This window comes from Paecilomyces variotii, assembly GCF_004022145.1.
Source record: "Paecilomyces variotii strain CBS 101075 chromosome Unknown C8Q69scaffold_47, whole genome shotgun sequence".
Classification (NCBI taxonomy): Eukaryota; Fungi; Ascomycota; class Eurotiomycetes; order Eurotiales; family Thermoascaceae; genus Paecilomyces; species Paecilomyces variotii.
This window is the reverse complement of record NW_021167186.1, coordinates 1-17709: the sequence shown is the minus strand read 5'-3', so window position 1 is coordinate 17709 and position 17709 is coordinate 1. Positions and strand designations below refer to the sequence as shown.

At 47.8% G+C, this 17709-nt stretch overlaps 6 protein-coding genes across 6 annotated transcripts; 4 read left to right on the top strand and 2 right to left on the bottom strand.

Annotated features, from left to right (window-relative positions):
* Positions 1 to 4: 4 nt before the first annotated feature.
* C8Q69DRAFT_410284 (ankyrin repeat-containing domain protein) lies at positions 5 to 2507 on the top strand (the record flags this gene model as incomplete). Its single annotated transcript, XM_028628293.1, has 3 exons — positions 5 to 184; positions 1199 to 1434; positions 1613 to 2507. Coding segments are annotated over 3 exons (1311 nt in total), but the record flags the coding sequence as incomplete, so codon positions are not given.
* Positions 2508 to 4800: 2293 nt separating this feature from the next.
* Positions 4801 to 4980, top strand: C8Q69DRAFT_386507 (hypothetical protein; the record flags this gene model as incomplete). Its single annotated transcript, XM_028627624.1, has 1 exon — positions 4801 to 4980. A coding segment is annotated over one exon (180 nt), but the record flags the coding sequence as incomplete, so codon positions are not given.
* A 2291-nt stretch (positions 4981 to 7271) lies between these two features.
* On the top strand, positions 7272 to 9106 carry C8Q69DRAFT_483921 (putative NADH-dependent flavin oxidoreductase). The gene is made up of 3 exons (XM_028631742.1): positions 7272 to 7765; positions 7862 to 8128; positions 8169 to 9106. The coding sequence occupies exons 1-3, from the start codon at positions 7583 to 7585 to the stop codon at positions 8946 to 8948; spliced, it is 1230 nt and encodes a 409-aa protein (XP_028480811.1). The 5' UTR covers positions 7272 to 7582; the 3' UTR covers positions 8949 to 9106.
* Positions 9107 to 9989: 883 nt separating this feature from the next.
* C8Q69DRAFT_520045 (cytochrome P450) lies at positions 9990 to 12512 on the top strand (the record flags this gene model as incomplete). Its single annotated transcript, XM_028633483.1, has 4 exons — positions 9990 to 10670; positions 10766 to 11038; positions 11113 to 12325; positions 12490 to 12512. The coding sequence occupies exons 1-4, from the start codon at positions 10464 to 10466 to the stop codon at positions 12510 to 12512; spliced, it is 1716 nt and encodes a 571-aa protein (XP_028480810.1). The 5' UTR covers positions 9990 to 10463.
* Positions 12513 to 12637: 125 nt separating this feature from the next.
* C8Q69DRAFT_483917 (putative asparaginase) lies at positions 12638 to 14262 on the bottom strand (the record flags this gene model as incomplete). The annotated part of the gene is made up of 3 exons (XM_028631741.1): positions 13660 to 14262; positions 12788 to 13515; positions 12638 to 12747 (listed from the first exon to the last, which is right to left on the bottom strand). Coding segments are annotated over exons 1-3 (1205 nt in total), but the record flags the coding sequence as incomplete, so codon positions are not given.
* C8Q69DRAFT_494234 (putative mitochondrial inner membrane translocase subunit) lies at positions 14263 to 15343 on the bottom strand (the record flags this gene model as incomplete). The annotated part of the gene is made up of 5 exons (XM_028632203.1): positions 14263 to 14714; positions 14768 to 14922; positions 14991 to 15098; positions 15138 to 15186; positions 15296 to 15343. The coding sequence occupies 5 exons, from the start codon at positions 15341 to 15343 to the stop codon at positions 14673 to 14675; spliced, it is 402 nt and encodes a 133-aa protein (XP_028480808.1). The 3' UTR covers positions 14263 to 14672.
* Positions 15344 to 17709: the final 2366 nt, after the last annotated feature.

The window sequence follows — 17709 nt, the reverse complement described above, 5'->3', positions numbered from 1 at the left end:
TGCTCTATTTTTGGCCGCAGATTACGGGCATACGTCGATTGTCGGGTGCTTGATTGACGTGGGCCTGGATGTCAACGACCAAGATGATAGAGGAAATACTGCAATTTTTCACTCTGCTCGAAGTGGCAAGACAGATACAATGAAGATATTATTGGAAAATGGCGCTGACGTCCACCACCGTAATGTACTTGGCGAAACAGCGCTCTTTATGCAGCCAGAAATGGAAAATTGGAAATCTGTGAGATTCTGATACAAAATCATGCTGAGCTTGACGCAAGAAACCTTCTTATGGAGACGCCATTGGTACATGCTGCAAGTGGTCCCTACATTCGTCCACTTGAATCGGGAGCTCTAGATTATAGCCAAGTAGTCAGACTTTTCATTCAGAACGGGGCTGATCCCAACCCTTCCTATGACTTGGAGAGTGATGTTCAACATCCTGAGGCATGGAAAGTTCTGCTTTCTCCCAGAATTTCCTCTCTACGCAAGGAATACTCTGAGTCTCGTTTACGTTTATGTGAGGCAGCTCGCCAGATATGGGATTCACGGATCAAAAGCTACAGCGATGATCAGGTTCTGGACTTCCTTCACAGGGTTCTACCCCCGAAATCTCCTTTTCACGGGGTAAATCGCAGAAAAGAAAGCACAGCGCCGCTTCTGTTTGCCATCCGGGGCGGCAACGCTGAGCTAGCCAAAATCTTTCTTAGATGCGGGCAACGCATTGATAGTTTGACCGAACCTGTGCAGGAAATCCTACGTCGAGCAGTCGATTCAGGCCATCGCAGTATTGTGGAGCTTGTGCTGAAAGAGGAGCCCGATGAAGATGTGGATATTCCGTCACTGGTATTGCACGCAGCAGAAAAAAAAAACTGGCCTGTTTAATCCTCTCATGACGGAGCAGGAGGTCAATTTGAAAACCGCAAACATGGATCTTCCGTCACTGGTATTGCACGCAGAGAGGAAACACACTGATCTGTTTAAGTTCCTCATGACGGAGCAGAAGGTCAATCCGAAAACGGCAAATGTGGATATTCCATCACTGGTATTGCGCGTAGCAGAAATGGGAAACACTGGCATGTTGAAGTATCTCATAAAGGAGCAGGAAGTTAATTTGCAAACTGCAAGCGAAGTACTCCTCCTTGCGGCTCATGGTGGAAAGACTGAAGTTGTGAGATTCCTCTTGGAGAATGGAGCAAAGCCAACATTTGTGACTCGGAATGCTCAATCAGCGCTGCATGGTGCTGTCTTGAAAAATGCTACCGAATTGGTGGAGCTTTTACTGCAACAAGAGATAAATATCGACGCCCGAGACAAACACGGTCGAACCCCCTTGTTTTATGCTGTACAACGGTGCCGAACGCCTATAGTCCAGATGTTGCTTGAGGCAGGTGCGGACTCAAACATATCTGAGGATGACTTCACAGAACCAATCTTGTACGACACACAACGACCAACGGCGTATTTTCAGTGATCTGAATACACGCAATTCCGAAAATCTTTTTGGGGGTCTGACACCACTGTTTTTTGCCGCTGGTAACGGAAATGATGTTACTGTCAAACTGCTGTTGAGTCACGGTGCCATCCCAGACGTGCAAGACAGATTTGGAGAGAGGCCCATTAATTGGGCAGCAGCGCGAGGGTTCGAAGCGATTGTGAAGATGCTCCTCGACAGTGGAGCGAATGCAAACCAACTGGATCATCCTAGCCAGTCGCCCCTTTTATGGGCTTTAGGAGTATACAACCATGATTTCTCGAAAAAGCTCTATAGGGGCCGGAGCCCTCTGAGGGGGAATCACTTTGCATTCGGGGACGCAGAAGCAGTATTAGATCTGCTGCTAAAAAATGGTGCAGATCCCAATGTTATTGATGAAGATGGGCGGACACCACTTTATTTGTCAGTAAAGCTTGGCTTGAACTCGAAGGCCTTGGTTCGCTCATTTTTGCGTGCAGGCTGCGACCCCAACAGGAAAGATAAATATGGACGAACCCCACTGATGGGAGCAACTGTTCGGGGAATGACCAAATTCGTGACAGCACTCCTTGAAGCCCCAAATCTTGACCGAGATGCGACTGATAATTTCGGTCGCACGGCGCTGCTGGAAGCTACTGCGAGGAATAAGCCGCTCATTCGAGACATCCTGCTCCAGCCAAGCGCAGAAACCCAAATGGCGCATCCTTCAACTTCGTTGGATGAGCAGATCAGCTATCCTGGCCACCTTTGTGGTATTTGCGGAGTGCACGAGTGGCGAGATCTCGCCTACCATTGCTCAATATGCGACGAGGGCCATTTTGATATGTGTGAGGAGTGCAAGAAATGGGGTGCGACATGTTTAGATGCCACACACGAGATGACCAGAAGATTTGATATAGTCGGGGGTCGAGCGTCTGACATTGGAATCTACATTCTTTCTGAAGCGGAGCTCGCTGAGCTTGGAGGAGCCAGAAAGGCGCAGGAGAAACCCGACAGGATGTCTGCCTATAGGCAGGCTCCGAAATTTTTTCAATGATGTGGGATTCTTAGGCTGTTTGGAGGTGACGATTGCGAAAACGATTTTTTGCCCCCTGCTTCTAGCTTTGCAGTATACTTGTTTCTGATAGCAAGTGGTGATTTAGAGTCCCCACTGAAGTTGCTACGGCCCAGGCTTTCCATTACGGCGAGGGTCTGATGCTCTTTGAGCAGAATTTAAAGAGCTTTGGTATCCTGATATAGCTAATAAGTTCGGCGTGTACTCCTCTCTCATTGCTTTCTCGAGGGCTACGTGAATCAATACATAACCCGCAGATGACCCCCCAAAAGGCAATTCCAGGTCATCTAATGACTGCCAAGTTTGCGACCATATCTTTTCTAAGTCTATTGTGGACATGAGTAGTTGGATGGTGATTGTTTAACCAAGAGTCGCCAGTTCCATTCGTGCCTTCAATACAAGTATAGCCAGTGCTGTCTTTAAGGCTAGATTACTGGGGGTGGTCTAGGAATCCAGAGAACAAGCTAAACATATCGTATTTAATAGCCACTAGTCCAAAATTTTTGAGTAAAGGTTTAGTTTTCCGGAAATAGCCCAGTGTTAAAACGTATCACTCTGTCTCAATAGTTGTTTGATGTAGCCTATCTATTCTCTGTCACTATGGAGGCCCATTGTCGGCGCACAAAGCGTACGTCCAGGTGATCCGCTACTACAGTTGTTGCAAGTGCTTCGCCTTCTACAACGTCATCGACGTCCACGACGCCCAGTACTACAGGTATCAGAATTTAGCGGAATGGATCGTCTATATTTGGTACCAAACCTCCATGACTCAGTTTGACCTAAGTACTACTCTCAAATCGGAACCCTCAGAAAGTACAATACTGGAGTGAATTGTCCAGATCCAAGCTGATCTGCCTGCTTGTTTCAGGTCGCAGTTCTTTGATTCTTTCACTTGCCTGACTCACCACTCTTTTCTTCACAGACACCACTTTTTCCACCTTTTATAACGTCTGATTCTCAGCGTTCGCTACTTCAGAAATTCTTCTCTCTGACACTGCTATGGTCTGGCTTCTATCCAATTTCTTGCTCAGGAGCATACTCTCCGAGCCGTTGCCTTAAGGTCTATCTTCAACCTATAGCCGTGCGCAAGTTGGCTTATACAGATTTACTTCTTATTCCTTATATAACCATATATTCAAATAGAAGGAGTCACAGTTATTAACAAGTTGATATTTCCAATAACCAATATCGTATTTATATAGCATATTTTCCCTGCCTGCCCCGCATAATCTGGAAAGCTACTCCGGTAAGTATAGTGGTTAACACCTCTCTAGTTTGGATAGCAAGTTCTGATTGAAGTATAGGGTTCTACATATGACGTGAGCCAGATACTTATAGGAAGCGCTCTGGTGGTATTTCCCTGCGGTCCGACACATCAGAATGGACATCGAGAATATCAAAGACCGGTCTACTGGTATCGCTCTGAGAGATGATGTGCATAAGTCGTTTGGCAACTTCGCCTTGAGTTTTCTCTCTCACTATAAGTGTGCTCCCATTGCCAAGTGTAGTTTTACTGGACTGCCATTGGAGGACCATTTCGATCACTTGTGGACAAATTCCCTGTCCCATTATTTTGACTCAACCAAATATACTATCGAGAGAGAAAATCACGCATTGACGAGACAGTTGGGAACAGTAAACGATCAAATTTGATCGTGAAGAAGCTTGAGTTTGGGCAACTTCAAGCCCATTTGTTTGTCGAATGCAAGCGGCAAAGTTATCAGACAGATATGGAAAAAAGGCAGCGGGCTGAAGCTCAGCTAAGAGACTACATGGTTGATTGGACTGCACTTCATCCTACGACAAATCACCTGTATGGACTTTTGTCTATGGGCACACATGTCACGTTGTACGAGTTGATTCCGCGGACTCTCATCTGGAGAACTCGAACGAGAATGCCCATCTATGATCTTACATCTCAACTTGATCGACTTCGGCTGGATCGTCAGCTTCGGACTTTGGGTCGCCTCTGAAGTAGCAACGCTGGATCGTTGCTAGGACACAGACACAATCCAGGGTTACCAAGTATCCTCGGGCCGCATGGGGATGTTACGCTGGACGCTGGACGCTGGCTGCTGGGACGCGGCGGTGACGAAAGCCAGGTCGCCAATAATATCGAATGTCGTATAATTGTACCAATCAGAGATAATGACTGGTTTTTTATCGTTACAAAACCCAGCATTGAGAAGGCCGAAATCCTGAACGCGTCAGGCATGGGCGAGAAGCAAATAAGGGAATGGGAAAATATAAAGATAAGTACTTCAGCGCGATCCCTGATGGCCCTTACGTGCATCCACACGTGCTCTCCTTCCCAGACGGTAAAATGAAGACCAGCTGGTGCAATTCGTTGCCGGATATCGATGTCCGCGATACATACTCGTTCTTTTGGAAAGCCCCAAAAGGGGGGAAGCAGATCTGGTTCGCCGTTTGCAGCACTCCCAGCAAAAACTGGGTCGCTGATCTATATTAGGATATAAAGTGCTGGCATGTTTAGGATATTGCGGTGATTCGCTCCGAAGTTGGGACCAGCAAGAACTTAATCATCTGGGACTGTGATCCCAGGGATCCGGCCGGGAAGAAACCCCATGAGTTCCTCCTTTCCCCGCAGAGGGCCGTATATAAATACACGAGAGAACAAGGGGAGCTCGCCTCGTTCTGGTATTCGACCAACCGAGCTTTCTTGGGACTGGACCAGTGCCTTCCCTCGACCCTGGGCTGGCTGTGCGATATGGTCAGCATCCCGCTGGCGGAGAATGATCCGCCATTAAACCATTGTGTGAAGATCACCAGGAAATATTAGGGCCTGACCGACTCCACACGGATATGATCCCATCTCCCTTGTGCTCTCTTCATTGATGAACTCCTTCCGATCGGTCTGGCAACCCCCCCTGGAGCCGAGTTTTGGTCCACTGTCCGATACTATGCGCGACGGTTGTCTGAACGAGGACGGCTCGACCGATGTTTCTCGTTATCTGAAAGCCGCCTTCTAGAACCAGGATTGACTGGTCTGTTTCATGCTGATTCTTATTCTCGACTACTGTTTCTCTCATATGTGATACCTGACCTTCTTGCACTGCATGGTATTGTTTCCAGCGATACTGATACCTTACTGCTCACTGTTTAGCAGTTATTGCGAACCCCGTTTTTCTGCCCAGGTAAACTGCTGTGTTGGATACTATTTCTTGGCCTAGCCATCCGTTATCAGTCGTTTCACTTTCACGTCATTACTCTCTATATTCCTTTCAAACCGTTCGTTCTATCTCCAGGATGAGTTTGACGGAGGAGTTTGAGTCTGAGGAGATACTAGCTCTCCTAGGATATTCCGCTTCATACGGTTCGTCAACATTACCAGGAGCCAGCTGTTCGACTCTGCGCTTCGGGCCTGGAAACACCCAGCAATAGTTCTCACCCTTTCTTTGAATGACCTGCGAGATATTGCGGATGAATTTAACAGAGACGAAGGGTCCTTCCGGCCTAATGGATAACTATAGCATCTCCATGGCATCGACGAATTCTGGAACGATGGTTGCAAACAATCTACCTGAATTCCAGAAATTCCTGGATATGGCTGGAAGTCGAACACCAGTCAAATCTGTTCAGAGGAGTGATAATAGGCACCCAACGTCGCTTGCGGCAGTAAGAGTCCTTCAGAGATGTCCAAGCGAGTGGTGGGATACACCTCGGTTATGAGGGTCAGTCACCTCTGCCACTGATTTCGAGATGGCCAAGAAGAGAATATCGGAAACATTGCCTGGGTCTTTAGATAATCTTTCTGATTGGATGTGTCAGATACTGGATAAGCAGCGGAGACTTATCAGAAACTTGCCGACCCTGGATGCATATAACGGCATTGGAAGTGTATCCGATGAGTCGGATTGGCGAAATGTCCCTCTTGGGCCGTCCGCACAGTTTTCCCCTAGTTATATTCATGGACTAGGCTTCATCTAGATGTCATGACGTCTGACTTTGGTCCATTTGCAGAAGACGTTGAACTTGCCCGGTTGGATATGAGCGGTCACTCTGGATATCTACTTATCTGCCACTGTTCACCGCCCTGGATCATAATCGCTTTTATCTAGCATCTAGCTGCCCCTCCAAATAAATAATAGAAGAACAACAACTTCTTCTTCCCTAGAACATTCCGTGTGACTTGTCTTAGCATACTCATACTCATATTCATCTTGCTCAGAACCCGCGGGATCTGCTCTTATAATTCTCCGTAGTATGCAAGCAGTAATTAATTAATATCATTAATAATTGCTGTAGACATTCTGAGCACGTTGCCCAGTGGTGCCACCACCATGATTGATCGGGAAGTGAGATGGAGAGGCAAGCCGAGAGTTCGGCCGACTGGGTCGGATTTTCGATGTTGTTTCGTTGGGCGGAAAAGATGATCAGAGGCTAACAGGGCTAAAATGGGCTAATCAGCCAAAAAACTCTCCGCAAGATCGACTTCATTATTAATCATTCGGAGTTATTAATCATTTCAGAAGAGGCCAACAGCTGCACAATCCAACCACGGGTTCGGTCACTTTTCACAGCATCCTATTGATTGCCCGGCGTTTCACAGGAGAAGGGAAAGGAAGAAAAGGAAACATTTGAGACGGCGTAATCTTAATCGGGGGCAGTTGTTGCCATTGTCGCCGCCGACGTGACGATATTGATATGATGGAGGGGCTTCTAAGCAGTCCAACTCTCCGTGTATTAGTATTAGTTAGTTATTATGATTATTATTATAAGTAGAGTATGTATTAGAATTAGTATTATTATGATTGCTATTATTATTATTCCAAGCTACGATGCTTCTTCCGGCATTATTCTTCTTATTTCAAAGCAGAGTGGAGCAACATTTGTCTGCGATTTGTCCTTCGATCGGCTTCTCCGCGGTGACATTTCTCTTGCTTGAAGTTATTTAAAGCTGGTCGATCTCCCCGGGGTACGCTCCATTCATATTGGGGTATAGATATTATTATTACTACCATACTCAACCTTTATTAACATCCTCTCCTCCTCCTCTCTGTTATCTCTCTCTCCCTGATCAACCACAACCAACAACCATGTCGGCCCGCGCTCAGGTTCCCGATATCATCAACAAGCCCGCTCCCGGCGTTTCCTACTTCACTCCTGCCCAGGAACCTCCAGCTGGAACAGCTGCTGACCCCCAGTCCGATGGCACCAAGCCTCCCAAGCTCTTCACGCCTCTCAAGCTGAGAGGTCTCACTCTGCACAACCGCATTGGGGTACGTTGGTAGTTGTGCTATTCGTCGTTATCGTTATCATCGCAAGATGAACCCAAGATGAACCCAAGAACTGACCGTGATCTTCTTCCTCTTCAGCTGTCTCCCCTCTGCCAGTACTCCGCCCAGGATGGCCACATGACTGACTGGCATCTCGCCCATCTGGGAGGCATCGCCCAGCGCGGTCCTGGTCTCCTGATGATCGAGGCCACCTCCGTTGTTCCCGAAGGACGCATTACCCCCCACGACGTCGGATTGTGGAAGGATTCGCAGATTGAGCCGATGCGCCGGGTGATTGAGTTTATCCACAGCCAGAACCAGATCGTCGGTGTTCAGATCGCCCACGCTGGTCGCAAGGCTAGCACCGTTGCTCCCTGGTTGTCCATGGGACCTGGCCACCGAGAAGGCTGGCGGCTGGCCCGACAACGTCAAGGGTCCCAGCGACATCCCCTTCACCGACCGTTTCCCTCTGCCCAAGGCCATGACCAAGCAGGACATTGAGGAGCTCAAGACCGCCTGGGGGGCTGCCGTCAAGCGTGCCGTCAAGGCGGGCGCTGACTTTGTTGAGATCCACAACGCCCACGGATACCTGCTGAACTCCTTCCTCTCTCCGCAGTCCAACAACCGGACCGACGAGTACGGTGGCAGCTTCGAGAACCGCATTCGTCTGACCCTCGAGATCGCCGAGATCACCCGCAAGGCTGTTCCCGAGGACATGCCCGTTTTCTGGCGTGTCACTGCCACCGAGTGGCTGGAGGAGGTCAAGCCCGACGAGCCCAGCTGGCGCGTCGAGGACACCGTCAAGCTGGCTCAGATCCTCGCCGACAAGGGCCTGGTCGACTTGATCGACATCAGCTCTGGTGGAAACAACATTCAGCAGAAGATCAAGGGCGGTCCTGGATTCCAGGCTCCCTTCTCAGTCGCCGTCAAGAAGGCGGTCGGCGACAAGGTTGCGGTCAGCGCCGTTGGCAGCATCAACGACGGCAAGCTGGCCAACAAGCTGCTCGAGGAGGACGGTCTTGACTTCATCTTCATTGGCCGTGGCTTCCAGAAGAACCCCGGTCTGGTTTGGACCTTTGCTGAGGACCTCGACACTGAGATCTCGATGGCCAACCAGATCCGCTGGGGTTTCACCAGCCGTGCCGGTCCAGTCTTCTTGAAGAAGCGCAGCCAGCAGAAGCACTAAATCTTACACAAAACGATGTAACTAGAATCTCGCGTATGAGGACTCCCAGACATGATTGATGGTTTTGTTATGGTCTCTCCCCCTTCCTCTAGAGATACTATCATATAGAGCTTATGAATGAAAATATTACGGATGTTAATCTTTATTCTTCTCCCTGTTCAAATAGATGATATATGAATCACTTACATGTTGATCGCAGTCATCCACCATAGGGAAGTAGTCAAAAAAACCCCCCAATCCCGATAAAGTGTCACGTAGTTAAGTAGTGTCAAAGCGAATCGAATGATTTTCTACCACTAAACCACCACAGATCTACCCGTGCAATAAGTACATAGACCATATCCATATTCGTAACTAGTGTAAATAGACCGACCACACGGGGCATCCGATCGCGTGAACCCCAGATATGCTTTCTCGGAGAGCCTCGGCGCAACGTGTGAATTTTGAAAAAGCCGTCGGACACGGAACCAGATAAGATCTCCGGCGTCCGAAGTTGACATCAAGCCGTTTCAGAATAATGAGAATCCAATCGTCGTCAAAGGAGTGTCGATTACGAAAACAATTGTCGACTTGACTAAGGCATCAGACAGAAAGAATCCTTCTGCCTTGATTGTCTTCTGGGGTAGGTATTTTTTTGAGAAAAAGATCGAGGTAGTTCAACATCCTCGGGAGAAGCAATTGAACCGACTCCGTTTATTTCGAGGATTGGATTAGCCCGCTCCTCGCGCTGGTTACCTGATCTGGGTTGACTTGAGGACTGGCCATTAGTTATAAAGAATCGACAGATTTCCAGCTCACCGTCGGGACTCGGACGTCGAGTTTGCAATCCCAGATCGATCTCGGAGATCGATCGTGATATGGATCGTGGATTATTTCGGTGACTAGTTATCGATCTGCAGCTGTTGTGCAATTAGGTACTTACATCCGATCCCTTCTGCAACCAACCGAGGTGTCTAAGTACCTTGACATTTTCTCCGAAGAACGAAACAGCTCCAAGAACTCCAGTGTCTATCCATCAATCTCGTCGTGGATTACTTTCACTGGCCCCGAACGACACCGCATTTTGTTACTTTTTCTCCTTAACAAGTTAAGGAGCGAGAGCAATCTTGCATAAGATCCAGCAGGCTACTGGTGTCGGAGATCTCGCGTTTGGACGGGGTGGATCTTCAACATACTTAGTCCCTAACCAAGCCAAGCGTCGATGAAGCTTTGGATGTTTGAAGATTCATCATTATTATCATCTCGCCAAGTCCAACTCTTCATGGACAGTTGATATAATCTCGTCCTTTACCAACGAAACATCTCCCTGGAACGCATCGACGGCCAAGACCGCTCTTCTCGACGCAACAATTGACGAACTCGAAAAGTGCATTATCAGTCAGCTGCTAATTACTGGCTGAACCTACTTGGTCTTTCGTGTATTCGTGTCTTGCGAATTACTTCTACCAAACTTACTCGCCATTATTCCTTTTTGATCTCATCGTCTCTTTAAAACATCCTTTTACCCTAACTACAATGGGTCTCTCTAATCCGATTTGGGCAATCTTGTCCTTCAGTCTCGGTATTCTTCTCGTGCAACATAAACCAGAGTACTCCGTGCGAGAATCCTATTTCCTAACGGCCCTATCGATCTTCTTCACAACACTCGTCGGGAGAATTGTCTATACTACAATCCTATATCCGGAATTCTTTACGCCGCTAAGACATATCCAGACTCCGAAGGCAAGTATACACACATACATACAATTAATCATTCATTTTGACCTTCTCGAAAAGGTCGGAACGATCATTGCTAACCTCTTTATAACTATATACAGGGAAGATCATGGCTCAAAGGCAATACGCAATCATTATTCATCGAGTCTCCCGGATCGCGCTGTCTCCGATGGATGGAGGAGATGCCTGATGCGGAACTTATCCGCTACTATCTAGTAGGAAATATGGAAAGAGTGCTTGTAGTGAGCCCTAAAGCTCTAAGCGAGGTTCTTACTCTGAAGTCATACGACTTTCGTAAGCCTGATCTGGCACGGATCTCTCTGGAGCGTATCACTGGTAATGGCGTTCTGCTCGCTGAAGGGGACGAGCATAAGGTTGGTTCGAACATCCTGTATTATCCTGTTTTGGGGACCTTTTCATCCATCTCGCTAACTAATTCATTCCGCAGAGACAACGAAAGAATCTCATGCCTGCTTTCTCTTATCGTCATGTTAAGAATCTCTACCCAGTCTTCTGGGCCAAAGCAGTCGAGATGGTCCAGATGATTGGCGATGAGCTTCGCAGCAAACCAAACTCTCAAGAAGAAGAAGATGATGATGATAAAACAATCATAGTCGGCGACTGGGCCAGTAGAGCCACTCTCGACGCCATCAGCATCGCCAGCATGGGCCGCGACTTCGACACGCTCCGCGATCCAGATAACGAACTCAACAACCACTACCGCCGCTTACTGATGGAGCCGTCCGTGAAAATGAGAATCCTCTTCCTGGTAGCGATGTTCCTCGTCGATTTGGGATTCTTCCAGAAGATCCCCATAAAGCGAAACCGTGACGTTCGCGCAGCATCAAGCTACATCCGAACCGTTGCCCGACAACTAGTTCGCGAGAAGAAAGAACGGCTTGAAAAGAAGACACAAGATGCCAATGGCAATGCCAATACCAACGACGCAGTGACAGCCGCCAGCGACGAAATCGACATCATGTCCGTCGCCCTAACCAGCGGCGGCTTTTCAGAAGAGAATCTAGTAGATCAAATGATGACTTTCCTCGCAGCAGGGCACGAAACCACCGCTTCTGCCTTCCAATGGGTCATCTACGCCCTGTGCAAACATCCAGGAATCCAATCTCGTCTTCGTGACGAAATCCGCGCAAATCTCCCATCCCCATCACATACATCCAATACCATCTCCGCCTCAATCATCGATTCCCTTCCCTACCTCAACGCCGTCTGCAATGAGACTCTCCGCTTCTACCCCTCTGTACCTCTCACCATCCGAGAAGCAGCCCGCGACACCACCGTTGTCGGCCACCATATCCCGAAAGGATCCCTCCTTGTTTTAGCCCCCGAAGCCACGAACCGGAGTAAGGAACTCTGGGGCCCCGACGCGGATGTATTTGATCCGGAACGATGGATGGGTCCAGGACGAGCGAATACCGGTGGTGCGGATACGAATTATGCGTTTTTGAGTTTCCTGCATGGTCCGAGAGGGTGTATTGGTCAGGGGTTTGCGAAGGGGGAGTTGGCGTGCATGGTGGCTGTTACGGTGGGGAGGTTTCAGATGGAATTGAAGAATCCAGATGCGGAGTTGAAGATGAGGAGAGGTGTTACTGTGTCGCCTATTGATGGTGTAGAGGCGAGGTTTAGGGTTGTTGAGGGTAGTAGTAGGTTTCGTTCTTTAAATGCCGGAGATTTTTTTTTTTTTTTTTTTTTTTTTTTACGTTTTTATTCCACTATAATGATAAACCTGACCTGTTTGATTATTGCGGTATATATATATATATATATTGTTCCTTTTCCACCAACTCGATTCTATTGATCTGTCCAGTGTCAAGTTTCTTGCACGTATAGCAAAGGTCTAGCATTTCCAAGAGCAACGGGCGCTTATACACCCACGTAAATAACTAACTACAGAACCAGCTTAAATAAACGTGAAGCAAAGAGTGAACAATCTAATAATACTCCTCTCTAAACACCATAACCCTCCCTTTTCTCCATCTGCATCTTCTTCGATCCAGGCCCGAAACATCCCCCCACAATTGAAATCGAAAACGACATTTCCTCTCTTTAGCTTATCACCAGGATTCTCTGGGAGTGAGATGAAATTTCGATCCCGATGATCCCACCTTGTCCTCACTCGTCTTTTCCCATCGTCTACCTGCGGAGCGCTGCAGTTCACCGCCTTGTCCGGCGATGGCGGTGACTGCCTCAGCGAGCGTGCTCGGGAAAGATCCTGCAGGAGAGAATCGGAGCATCGAGGACGCAGTACGGGCCGCGGCGACGCGTAAGAAAGAGTCGCCGTTGCCAGTTCCTGAGAGGGCGACGGCACGACGGGTGGTAAGAGGTTTGGTATATCTCGGTTGTTGATGGCTCAGAAGGGGTTGCTTTTCAGGGGAACGAGGACGATGTGATCCTGAGTCTTGGTCTGCGGGGACATCCCGGCTTGAAGACAGATAACGAAGGTAAGAGGTAAGACAATCTCCCAGGCACGATTTCAGATAGCGAGTAAAGTCCCAAGTGGTGAGATGTGCGGACTGGTCTGATTCTGCATGTGTTGCCGTTGAACTTGATGTCCCATATACCATCGTCCCAGTCTCACTTTCAGCAGTTACTTTAACATCCCACGCCTCAGCCCAGAATCCCGCTCCGAACGTCGGTGTATCACCAACTCTCCCGGGCTTCTTGTTCGTCAAACCCCCCGTACTCGTAGCAACGGCCAGATTGCCCCATTGGTCCAAACAGACGCATCCCACAGTCCCCTGACTCATTGTAATATCTTCCTTAATCCCCTTCAGGCCTCTCATATGCTCATCCCATCGCTTCTGGGTCCAGAACCACTCGTCAGGCGCAAATTCTAGACCCCATCGTCAGCCAGCTTCTCGACTTCGAGCCCACTGAGCTGCGAGTGCATATTTCCTCCGTCACCGTTCGGTTCGCCGTTGGAATCGTAACCCGTTCGCAGAAGCGCTTCCCGCGCAAGTTGGATCGGATGCCGTACGCTCCTCACGTTGATAACGCCCGCGCCGCGTTTTTATCGTTCCCGGTTCGCTGCTATTCTCCCAGCCCTCTTGAATGGATGTCACCATGACGGAGGCTTCCATCTCGATAGTGCCAGCGGAGGTAAAGACGCTGCCCCGACCGCAGTTGAACAGCTCGTCGTCTTCCATCAGCGAGACAGCATGTACTGCTGCGTCGAGGGCGGTTGCGCCATTCTTGAGCAGTGTGTACGTCGAGCGGAGGTAGGCAAGGAGAGACGCATGGAATTGGTCATAGAGAGGAGGTGGAAGAGTCGAACGATGGATGTCAACCGCGCCGCCGTGGAGGATGAGTGTCGGTTTGAACGTCGGAGGAAGAGTTGCGGACATAGTTGATATGCTATCGAGGTATCTGCGGGCTGAAGTGGCCTAGTGATAGAAAGCTGGTTGTTCTTTGATGGTTAGCTATCTGGCATCTGAATCCATTCTTGCAAAATAATAATCGCACACTTCATATGGTGAGGAAAGCTGTAGATCTGCGAGGTGACTTGGAACTATCCATGCGGGAGTAACCTGTCACTTGGGGCTTTTCCTGTTACGGAAAGTCACACGTCGTCCCCCGGTCACCCTCGGACTAATCGGGGAAATACCTGGGAGATCTAAAAAAAACGAATCGCGCAGTAAAGCAGGCTGTGTATTAAATATCACATTCATTCGGACGTTAATGTACAGGGTCGAACCACAATGGCTTGGACAGACTGTCCTAGAAACACGGCCGGAATGGCCTTTTGTGAACCCGCAATCCCCGACGTAGAAATGCAGAACGCCAAGGGGATGGAACTATAAACCCAGGCGCGAAATAGATTGCTGAGATATTTTCGAGCAGGAACGGAAAGGTAGCGAAATATAAATGGAACCTCTATGTCATGCCGCAGAAAATGAGAACCCGGACCCAACACAGAGGAGGAGAGATGGTTTTATGAAGAGAGCGGTTTAAACTCTTGTCGAAAGATATTGTAGGGTGACTCGTGTATGTTTATGCGACGGCCTTCTCGCCAGCGGGAGGAGGTGGGGGTAGCTGCAACACCATGTGAGTAATAGGTTATCTCGGTGAGGAGCAAGGCTACTTACATCCAACCTCGTGTTCTCAGCCATAATTCTCTGGAATCCAATACCAACACCTTCAATGACACCCAAGAAGATGGCGCACATGATAGCGGAGTTTCTGGCAGCTTTCATACCACCTCGAATGGCCAGCGCACCACCTGTGAAGAAACCGGCAATGACTAGGAAACGACGTCAGACCTTCACTCCAAGCGCATATTGGGTGGACGATAAGGGTCCATAAACATACTGGCATTGTACGGGTCCTCCTTCTTTCTGATTCCCTTGATCGCGCAGTCGAACGTCGAGAACATACCACCCCAGACACCAAAGTTTCCGCCCAGCCACGGGCACGAGCCTTAATCGCGGTGATCGCACTATCCGTCGTTCACCGTACGGGCTGTTTCGGAATCCTTAACACCGTGCCAGACAGCGCCTCCAATAGCCTAAAGCAAGAAATAACCCATCAGCGCTCAATGTTCGGAGCTGAAGGAAAATACGACGGCGGGTTCGACGGAGCTGGATGATTACATCACCCCATACAGAAAGCACCACCAAGTCACTCAGGGCAACCCAGGGGCAAGGATCTCTCGAGTGATCCATGACGGTATCTATAAAAGAGTAAAGGGATAGGTCGAGGGAATGGACCCGGCGAAGAAACGGTGGCCTTAGGAGTCGAGATCGCGAGATGGCGCGCGCGGCCAAATAAAATAAAAAAGGTTGAAAAAACAGGGCCTATCCACCCGCACCCTAGTGTACAGTGTTTAAAGTATTAACCGTCTCTGTTAATGAGACTGGATGGGAGAAGAAAGAAAGGGCCGACGATCGAAACGCAACAAGATAGACAAAAGCCGGAACGTGGCTTTTTTCTCCAGGTAAACGTGACCGGCTCGAGGGAATGTCACGTGCATCACCACCACCCGCCTTCCCAATATGACCGTGGCGGCATCAAAGGTCCATCAGGGTCATAACTATTCCACGATTATTGATTGAGTGGCGCTATTGTTAAAGTCAGAACTGCTGACAGATGAAGTAGATGCGGTGCATGGTGACCTGCTGGGATAAACAGCTTGTCGACCTTTCCCCTAGTGTGAGTCAGCGGGACGACCGCACTGACGACCACCGGGGCCCCAGAGAAAAATGAGCAAAGGGAAACCGGGAGAACGCAACCACAAGGAGAGAGGGGAAAAAAAAGGGAAGGGAGAGAGACGAGAAAGACTAAAAGGGTAAAGGAAGGAAAGGGGGGGAGGAAAGATAGGAGGAGGGAGAGGGAGAAGGAGGGAAAAAAGGAAAGGGGCGAAAAGGGGAACGGAAGAGAAGGGCAGGAGGGCGGAAGAGGGGAGGAGAAAAGGAAGGAGAGAGGTCGGGAGACGAGCAAGGGGAGAAAAGAGAGAAAACGCGAGAAAAGAAGGAGGAGGAGGAGAAGAAGAAGAGAGAAAGGGGGAAAAAGAGAAAGGGGGGAAGGAACGGGAAAGGAAGAAGGAAGCGCGAGAAAGGGGGAGGGGAAAGCGGGAAGATAGGGTAGGAGGAGAGATCGGGAGAAGAAGGGGAAAAAGAAGCGAAGAAAAGCGGAGAATGAGGAAGAGTGAAGAGAGCGGAGGGGGAAAGCGAAAAGAGAGAAAGGGAGGGGAGTAGAAAGAAGGAAGAGGACGAGGGCGGTAGCGGGACGAGGAGGGAGAGATAAGAAGAGAGAAAACGGAAAAAACGGGAAAGAGGCGAGGAAAGCGAGGAGAGGAAGAAACGAGAAAGAGGGGGAAAAAGAAAGGGGAGAGGAGGTGAAAGATGTGAGGGGAGAGAAGGGGGTGACAGGAGTGTCGAAGATGGTAGAGAGAGAAAGGAAGGAGAGATAGTGAAGGAGAGGGAGGAAGAGGAGGACGAAAAGAAAAAGAAGAAGGTTTATACTTAAAAATAAAACCTTTAAAAAATTATAATAAATTCTAAAACTTAGAATTTTTTATTTCCTTATAAATATATAATAATAATTAATATAGAAAAGCTTTAAAATAAAGAGTTTATATATATTTTTACTAATTTAAAGTTAATTAAAAATTTATATTTTTAAAACTTTCTTTATTATTATTATATTATATTACTATTATTTTCTAAAGTTTTATATATTTTATATAAACTTTATAGTATGAAAAATATATATATAATAAATTTTATAATAAAATATTAAAGAATAAATAAATAATATTAAGTTAAAATTTTAGAAAATTTACTAACTTTAACTACTTATAGTACTATATATATTAATAAATTTCATAAAAAAAATAGATTAATTAAAAATTTATTATTTATAATATTTATATATTAAATTTTATTTCAAAATATTTAATTGTTGTTGAGTTATAAAGGTTTAGATTTGCTAATTTTCTATGGGGGAAAAGCGGTCGTCAGGTGGGAACGGTCGGCAGCTGGTCAAAGACTGTAGGTCCGTCAGAGGTTCAGGATATACATTTACTTCGGTGCGATAGAATTCGACAGTTATATATGAGGAGGGAAAAATAAAAATAAATTATATATATATACCTATATAAGAGGACGTCAGGGTGGTACTTTCTCTCAAAGTCGAACACGTAATATTTATCTAGACGTCTTCCCAAAGCTCTCTATCAACTACCGGGATAGGAGCCGAATCTCGACCTCGGAAGTTAAGTAGAGAGGTTCGTTCGGCTGTTAACCCGACAAAGAAGATCGTACATACATATGTTTACCCCATCCTCGGGGTCCATTCCGGATTCCGACGGTAGTATTAATACTTTTGAGTACCGTATAAGCATGCATATTAAGAAGGAAGTAAATAGTACTCTCAAATCAGTCTCATAATTACCTACCTATCGCAGCTACATTCAGCATCAGGATAGGATGCTACCTTCCACGACCGAGGTCCTCATCTGCGGCGCTGGATCAGCCGGTCTCTGTGCCGCTGGGTGGCTAGCGCGTTATGGACTGGAGTGCACAGTCTT